Genomic DNA, 8,895 nt, shown 5'->3' with positions numbered 1-8,895 from the left:
CCGCAGCCGCCCGCGCTCTCCATCCGCCCTCTAGGCCTTCTTCTCAGACTCCATTCTTCCGCTGTCCTCGGATAGGGCCCCTAACAAGCTCAGGATGAGAGAAAAACTGCTACCTCCTCTCACCCTCGTTTAAACAAAAGAATGGATGGAAGAAACAGAGAAGCAGCAGGAACATCGGGGGTGGATTTCTCTCCCGCACAAAGCACTAGCGCACACCATTCCCTTCTCTTTGTTGTGGTTCTCCTTGCTTCTGGCCACGTGGCTCAGCCGAGTAACCAGGCCTGACGGCTTAAGCCAGGACCCGAGACCCCAGAGAACTAGTTTAGGGGCGAGGAGATTGTCTTGGGGAGACCAAGAGCTCGGGACAGAGGCAAAAATGCGGGGTCTGGGCGGCGGGAAACATACTTAGAGAAGGGGAGGTGGCTGGGTAGCAGATACAAAAATAGAAATAATTTGAGGGGAAGCACGCCGAGCTTTCGTGCCGGCTCTTACCCCCAATTCGGGACAAGTTCCCTTAGGCCTCCCGCGCTGGGGCGCCCCCTGGCGACAGCCTCAGCAGCGGGCAGAGCGTAGAGGGCACGTGGGCGCACAGGGGGCACGGGGGGCGCTCAGGGGACTCCCGGGCACACTCCGAGCGGCGGGCGCGGCCCCCTGGCGGCGGCGACGTAGTTATCTGGTGAGCGGCGCCTCGTCCCTCTGGTCCGGCGGGCTCACGGCGGTCTTGCTAAGCACAGCGGCTGAGTAGGGCAGGAAGCCGCTCTCGGGGCGTGGCGCTGCGGCGCTGCAGCCGAAGTCCGAGCCCCCGGCGGCCCCAGCGCCGCCGCCGCCGCTGCCACCCCCGCCGCCTCCGCCGCCACCACCCCGGGAGCCCAGGGCGGCGGCGGCAGCGGCTGCGGCCGCCGCGGCCGACTGGCTGCTGTGGCAACTGAGGCACGAGCAGGGTGCGGAGCCGCCGCTGGGGGGCGCCCCGGCCGCCGCGGCCGAGGAGGCCGCGGCCGCCGCAGCTGCTGCTGCCGCTGCGGCCGAGGCCGCGCTGTTGAGACCCGCGGCGGCCGCGGGCGTCTGGTAGAGGCCCGGGTGGCGGAAGCTGCACAGCAGCTCCGGCCGCGAGTAGGGATGCGAGAGCGCGCGGAAAGTGTCCAGCGGGCGGATGGAAGTGGCGAAGGGCGATGAGGCCGCGGCCGCTGCGCCGGAGGCCGCAGCGGCCGCGGCCGCAGCCGTGACACCCACGTGCGGGTAGTAGTGCAGCGGCACGTGCGAGTGGAAGGGGTAGGGCAGGCTTCCGGTGGCGGCCGCGTGCGTCATCATGTAGGTGTAGAAGCTGGGGTCGGCCGGGTGCGGCCACGACATGGCCAGGCGCTGCCGCTTGTCCTTCATGCGCCGGTTCTGGAACCACACCTGCGGGGAGAGCCGCGCCGCAGCCCGAGTTAGGGAGCGCCCCGAGGCCCCAGCCCCAGCCCCGCGCCTCTCCGCCCCTCCCGGACCTCCGAATAGCCTGGCCTACGCCCCTCCGACCGGGCCCAGCCCCGAGTCCCCTCTCCTCTTCCAGCTGGGACAGTGTGGGCGGCAGTGTGGAGCGCCGTAGGCACACCCTCTTAAGCGAACAGAGTCTTCTTCCCTGTGTCCAATTGCTGCGGCTCCTCGGGCTTCTGCTCTGTAGCTTTGGGCTGCGTTTCTCGTCCCAACCCAAACTTTCCTCCCTTTCCCGCCACGCACCGGTGCCCGGCCTCGCCAAGCACCCGTCTCTCAATACCAGAATTTGCACGGGGATTCTAGGCCTCCTTTGACGAGAAGCTGCCGCGGCAGCTTTTCTAAAAAGTCACCGCGCGAGGTCTTGAGTCCTCTGAGCTGCAAGGAATTGTCCCGATTGGCACGGGTCCGGTTCTGATATTGAAGGGATGGTTTTGTTGGAATCTTTTGCTTCAAATGAGTGGCGGGAGCAACATCCTCTTAAACTGGGAAAGGGACTTTTGTACCCCTCCCCACACGGTATCTAATGAAGACATCATTCGTCACAACTCTAAATTAAAGAAAGCCTGACCAAACCGAAGGGAGACTTTCACACTCCTCCCCTATCCCGTGGAGTTTCCTCTTTTCTTTTTCTAGAGTGCCAGATCCTCCGTGAGGATCGCCCAGCCTCCCAGCTATCTCTCCTGGACGTATAATAAAATTAATCACCTAAAGATATGTAAATAAGGACAATTTCGTTGCTCCCCCCAGGAGGTTGCTTTTTTCCCTTTGCCCAGGAGAAAAAATGTTTACAAAACTTTCTCAACCTAATCGATTTTTTAAAATACAGTATCCTTTCTCCTTATTGTAACGATTTATGTGGAAAATAAATCTCCAAGATCAAGAGCAAATGGAAAGTTTCACCCTTGGTTCGTGCCAGAGGAACAAAGACCAGACGGCTTTGCCGCCGAGGGGAAAGTGAGGCCAAGGACATGGGCTAGGGGCACCTGGGCAGGCGCTGAGCTGAGGAGAGCGTTTGAGGCATGGGCTGTGCCATTCGGGGGCTTCCCAGGTCAGCCAGGCCGGCCAACACTTCGGATACGGCAGCTGAGAAATAAATAGGCCAGTTCCTTTGGTGACTCTCCCCGCGGGTTTTCAGGCCCTCAGCTAAATCTAGCCACCCAGAAAGGAGAAACAAAAATCAAGCCAGACAGCCTGGAGGAGGCTAGAACAGGCGCATGCTGGAATCAATACCTTGATGGTGGTTTCGGGAAGGTTGAGCGCAGCGGCCAGCTCGCACCGGCGGGGCCGCGACACATAGTTCTCCCGGTAGAACTCCTTCTCCAGGCGCGCGATCTGTTCGCGGGTGAACGCCGTGCGGTAGCGCCGCACCTGATCCGCGCCAGAGCCGGAGCCGACCAGCGCTGTGCCCGCGCCGCCGCCGCCGCCGCCGCCGCCTCCATGCAGGCTGCCGAGGCCAGAGCCCGACGCAGACGTCGTGGTGCCCGCGGCTGAGCCACTCTCCGCGAACCCTGGCAAACAAACGGCCGACAACGCATGAGTCACTGTAGGACCAAGATCTCCGCGCTGGGGCTGCACGAGGATGGGGGAAGCCGCGAGAGGAAGACGAGGCGCTGCCTGAATTGATGGGATCTGTCATGCTTACAAATTGCTGCCGTTAATGGAATCAATAAAGTTTGGGGAGCTCTTCATAACCAAGTAATAGGAACTCAATGCGGGGGGGGGTGTTTTGTTTTAATAAAAGGAAATTTTCAACTCAGGAGGAAAATTGGCCAAGGGAAAATGTCTACATCTAGACTCAGTTTGAGAAGCTCTGGATTTGCCATGATCTGGAGACCGCAGGTCAGCTTTCTGTACGGCCTCTAACCTTTGACAGTTTGGGGGATTTGGTTTAAAATATTTTAAGATTGGAAAGACAGCAGTAGCTCAAACAGGAACCATTTGGGGGTGGACTCTACTTTTCAACTCTCTGCCGCTGACCCAAGAGGGTCTCTCAGAGGCGCCCAGCGAGGCTCCCAGCGAGGCTCCCTTCGACTTAGAATGCCCCCTCCGCTCGGCCTTGGGGCTCAGAGGCCGCGGAGTTCGGAGCAGCTGCCCTGGGCAGCCTTCCCCCAGCGCGACTCAGTGGACGGCTAGGGGTAGGTCGGCTCGCACGGGCGTTTAGACCCGCACGCAGAAACATTTTCTCGGACTCAGGAGCGAGGGCAGGCCCCAGGCCTGCGGCTCTCTGGGAGGCTCAAGGAGCAGAGCCGGAGGGCACGATTCCACGCCTGCGTCCCGCCCCCGCCTGAACCAGCTCTGTGCAGCTCGCTGCAGAGGGTCGGAGAGGGGCAAAGGCACCAAGAACGGCCGACGGGGCAGCGGAGGAACAGAGAGGATGGGACTGGAGAGCGCGTCGCGGGCGGCGCGATTACCTTTGCCATTGTTTTCCTTGAGCGGAGCGGCGCCGAGGCCGCCGGGCGAGCGCAGCGCCGAGCAGCCCACCTCCACGTCGCTGCTCATGTCCGCCTCGGCCGCCGCCTCTGAATAATGACCCGGCTTTTTTCGGCCCTCCGCTGCGGACGCGATTTCGGAGGAGACGGTGCTTTCGCTGCCCGGGTGCTGCAGGTTGAACAAAGTATCTATTTCGAATTTGCCCTTGGCAGGGAGGTCTCCCAGAGCGCTGTGCAGGGGGGCGGACGGCAGGCGCGGGCTGAGGCGAGCCGGGTGCTGCGAATTTTCCAGGGCCTCGAGCACAGCATTGCCAGCCGAGTCGGACAAATTGGAGAACCTCTTGCCGGCTGTGGGGCTGTGCAGCCCTCTCTCCATCAGAATCATCTCTTTTCTTATTCTTTCCATCATCTCAGCTTTCTAAAAAATGTCACAGTGGCCCGGCTGTCCCGTCCTAATGATGGGCTGCGCCTAGGGCTAATTCTCATTCAGCCCCAGCGAGCGCCTCTAAATATTATTATCTCTTTTGGAGGTAGGCGGAAAAATTGTGGGATGCCACAGCGAGGGAATGACTGGTCAAAATGACCCATACATCCTTCCGAGCCCGAGATGTCATTCATCAAAAAGTAGCGCTCCCTCGTCATTAAGGTACGAATGACGCCGTTCGAATAATCATTTATTGTAACAGGTTTATAAGCAAATAAATACACGCTCCTGTCAGTGGGTAATGAAGGCGGCTTCAGAGCAGACAAATAGATCCAGGTAGGAGGCGAGAAGAGACAAGAAGTGAGGAGGAAGGCTCCCGGTCCTTTGCCCGCTCAGAGCCGGTTCTGCTCGCCCGGGGGTTTGGCCTCGGGGGTGAAATTGACAGTCTGATTAATAGAGCGCGCAGCGGCACATTTCCCCCTTCATTTAGGGGCATCATTACGCTCTCAGTTTGCTGGGTTGCCCCTTAGGTCCTAATCATGCAGCGCCTTCCTCATTTTTCCTCGGACACAGATACGTGTTAAATAATAGATAATGCTTTGATTTTCCAGAGTAGATCGTCGGGAAGTTTTGTTTGTTTGTTTTTAACATTTACAAGCGGGAGGAGGGTAAGGGGGGGGACAGGGGGAGGATGCAGGAAGAGTTGCTAAGGAGAAGACCTTGCGCTCCTGTCTGGATTACTTATCTTTCGAATTTCAGAACCAAATATGTATTTTATTTAACAAATAGGACGCCGCGTTCTCTCTCTCCCCACTTCTTCGCCTCAGCCTGGCTACTCTCCTCCCACCCAGGAGGGAGAGACAGAGAGAGAGAGAATCTCAGAGTTTTGAAAGCACTTTAGTGCTACGTGGCTGGGGAGGTGCGTTGGGCCCGCGCCTCCAAACGGAAATCATTAGGTCCTCTCTGATTTTTTAATACCGTTTGCAGAGTGAGTTCTGAACTTGAAGTCCTAGGTTTTTTACTTTTATAATCCTGCTGATGGATAGGCTTCTCGCCTACGCATTTTCCCTGGGGGACGTGAACTCGGCTGGACGATTTCATAGCAGAATTCAACAGCTAACTTTAAACACAGTCGCAATTTACAGCACCATATGGGCCGCCCCAAATCCACTTTTACGTTGCCAGCTTTCCCCCTCCCTCCTCAAATCGAATAATTTGTGGCAAAATTGCCGGGTTTCGAGGTCAAGGATGGGAAAGAAGAGACTTAGTTTCCTTCCCCTACCATCCCCCAGCCCTCTCTTCCCCACTTTGCTCTTCTTCCTTCTCCCTTCCTCCTCTCCCCGACCCCAGCCTCTTACCTGTGGCCCCAGATCTTCCCTGCGCTGAGTCTGGGCGCGAAAAATCGCGGACTAGCCTTGCTGCTGCTCCTCCCGACCTGAGCTTGGCGGCTGAGCCTCCTGGCGATAACTTTGATGGTCATAATGACGCTGGTGGCAACCATTTTAACGAAGATCAATCTTCACTCAAGGCCGTTGCACGTCTCCTCCCTCGCTTGCTCCCCACGATGCTCTGACCCCCAACGAGCTGTGCGGGTCCACCCACCAGCTGCTCAAGGGGAGAGATCTATGGCCACCGGCAGGAACAAGGGCGGATAGAGACGGGACCCAGAGGTCGGCCTGCGAGCTTCCGAAGCTGCCGAGAGACCTGGCAATCTGGGCGCTGGTCTCGGGTCTTGCACCGCCAACCCAGACCCCAACCCAGGGCCCCCCCCTTTCCTCCGTGCCGCCACACCCAGCACATCGGGGGTGTGTTAGGGGCAAACCCGAGATCTATTTGCCCATCTCTCTGTTGGCGCTTTCCTTTTAACTTTGGACCCGTTGAGGGCGCGTCAGGAATGTTAAGGGGAGGAGAGGTGTGAAGTGTATTTATATACATTTATACACAGAGTCAATGCCAAAAGTTTCCCTCCTGTTCCCCTTGGCACCCACTTATTTCAACAACGCGAGTTCTGCTTCGAAAATCAATTCCGCCTCTTTAAGGTAATAAAACGGAATTCTCCCCCAAGGTGAGAAATGGAAAGCTGGATAGGCACCTGGTGACTGGAGAGGTGAGATGTAGGACGCATAATGGGCGTCGGGAGCTCAGAGGAGGACATCACCCGGGTCCACCTCCGCCCCTGCCCCAGAGGCCACCCGACTCCAAGCACTATGAGCCCTTCTCGCGCCGGCTTTCCGGCCATTAACGTGGTCAGAGCTCAGCCTTGCGGATGATCCCACCTCTCCTTCCCTCTCCTTCCACAGTCCAAGTGCCCAGTTCCACCATCCCTGGAAGGCCGCGCCCAGCGGAGGGGGGTTGCTGTCCCAGGAACTTGGGAAGGGTACCCCCTAGTCCCACTTAGCTTTGGGGACTTAATGGGACACTTCGGTCCAGGCTCCGGTCCGTGGGCAGCGGGGGGGGGCAAGGCCCTGGCAGGGGGTGGGATCGGGCGGAGGCGCGACTTAAGCGGAAGTCGCGGATGCCTTTATTGCTGTCGTTTGGCGCCCCCGTCTGTTTTCCTCGCGGTTTCGGCGGCTGTGAGCTGCTTTCAATCGCAGGAGCCGCCGCTGGGGGCGGGGGTGCTGACGGCAGCCCCTTCCTCCTTCACCCCGCGGGTGGGTCTCCAGCTTCCTCCCTTCCTCGGGCACCCCTCGGCCCTCGTGCCAAAACCTGTGGCAAACCGGACCTCAGTCTGTTGAAAAGGGAAAACACCATTTCTCGGCGACACCTTCATTCATTAGTGGTTTCCAAAACTATTTTGCACCTTTTAAATAACACTAATATTGCGTATTCTAGCACATTTATCATGAAAAGTATGCTCGAGACCATGTCAGGAAAACTACTCACACTAAAAGACACCCATAATTTTTCACTGAACTGCGTTTAGCAGACAATGTTTCATGGGAGACGGTGAACATTCCATTACAATATTTAATGTCCCTTAATTTATGTAGATTCCACATTTACTAGTAGTAGTAATATTGGCCCACCTATATAGAGCTTTAACTCTGAAATTACGAGTGCTTTTTTACATATATTAGCTTCTCTAATGCTCAGAGCAACTCTAGAAATCATTCTATTATTATCCCTTTTTCAGAGATAAGAAAGCTTCTACACAGAGATTAGAGAAATTGCTTGTGATTTAAGTTATCTCTAATAATATCCAAACTATATGGTATTTTAAAGCTTTGGGCAGCATTTATTGTTGGTTCTTTTATTTTGCATATGTCTTCTTTAAATACTCAAAAACATTGAGTCTGCATAGAGGTAGTGAGAAGACTGACACGGTTCTGTTGGGGTTCATTATTGAAATGCCCAAACCTTGCACCTCTCCCGGAATGTCCAGGCTGAGACTGGGAACCACCTGTCAAAAGTCCCTGGTTTTCAGACGCAGCCTCCAGGCCACCAAAACCTCCTACTCACTACCAAGGCACAAGACTCACTCAAAAAAGAAAAAAATCAACCCATGCCCGCGTGGTTTGGCAGGAATTTTTAAGATGCGTTGGGGGTGAGGGTTCGGAAAGGGCTTTCTCCAGAAGGGCTGAAAAGCACTTTTTACTCCAAAGGAGGAATTACATGAAAGAGGCCTAAATTTGTTTTTGTTGTTAGGCCTCCAGACTAAATATTTGTTTCTTGAGCAGCGGCGGGTCCTCCGAGGTGAAGTGGTAAACACTTTTGGCCTTCGACTGAAGGTTGTAAAAATTTGTCCAGGCTGCCCGAGCGGAGGAGCGGCGGTAGAGCCGGAGCTGTCGCTGAGCCCCGCAACCGCCGGGGCCTGGCTCCTGCCTTCGGCGAGGAAGGCTCCGGGCCAACGGGGCGCGAAACCCGCAGGCCCGCAGCCGGACGCAAGCTCGCTCGAGGACTGGGGCCGCCGAGTGCGGCGGGACAGCAGGACGGCTAGAACCCGGGCAGCGAACACCGGCTATGTTTTCTTTAGGCTGAGTGCGGTCCCCACGGCTTGGAGGTTTCGGTTTATAAGGGAAGATGCGGGTCTGGCGACTGCAGGGAAAACTCTGTACTGGCAACTTTTTGCTGCCATCCCTCGGCAGGCCGGCCTCGCGCCGTCTCCTCCGGGCCTCTTGGGCTGCTTCTATTTCTCCTCCTCCTTTCCCCTACAATCCCGCGCCCACCAGGACCGCCTTGGGTGGGGGCTGGCAGGGTACTTCGTCCCTGGACTCCGGGGCTACCCCGGACTCGCTGCCTGCCTGAAGCTCGTGCGCCCTCAACGCGACAGGAAAACTTGCAGGGACATCTAGCGCCGAGCCTGGGGAACTGCGCGCCGCCCAGCCGGGAAGCTAAGCCGGACCACTTACTCCTCCGCTTCCTTTCCTTGGCCTCCTCCGCCCACCGCGCCCCGCCCCGCCCCGCCCCGCCCCACCCCTTCGTGGTTAGGCATTTCCCTAAGCTTCATCCCTTCCTGCTGCCGGTGACCACAGCTGGATTTCCCACCGAGACAGTGGGGCTCTGCGGAATGTGGGTGGGGGTGAGACAGACAGAGAGAGAGAGAGAGAGAGAGAGAGAGAGAGAGAGAGA

The 8,895-nt window shown here is 57.3% G+C and overlaps 1 protein-coding gene across 1 annotated transcript; it reads right to left on the bottom strand.

Annotated features, from left to right (window-relative positions):
* Positions 1-669: 669 nt before the first annotated feature.
* EVX2 (even-skipped homeobox 2) lies at positions 670-4,497 on the bottom strand. Its single transcript, XM_029224556.1, has 3 exons — positions 3,885-4,497; positions 2,704-2,981; positions 670-1,398 (listed from the first exon to the last, which is right to left on the bottom strand). The coding sequence occupies exons 1-3, from the start codon at positions 4,309-4,311 to the stop codon at positions 670-672; spliced, it is 1,434 nt and encodes a 477-aa protein (XP_029080389.1). The 5' UTR covers positions 4,312-4,497.
* Positions 4,498-8,895: the final 4,398 nt, after the last annotated feature.

The sequence above is a fragment of the Monodon monoceros genome, unplaced genomic scaffold (assembly GCF_005190385.1).
Source record: "Monodon monoceros isolate NGI ecotype Baffin Bay Population unplaced genomic scaffold, NGI_Narwhal_1 Super_Scaffold_16, whole genome shotgun sequence".
Classification (NCBI taxonomy): Eukaryota; Metazoa; Chordata; class Mammalia; order Artiodactyla; family Monodontidae; genus Monodon; species Monodon monoceros.
This window is presented reverse-complemented; position numbering and strand designations above follow the sequence as displayed.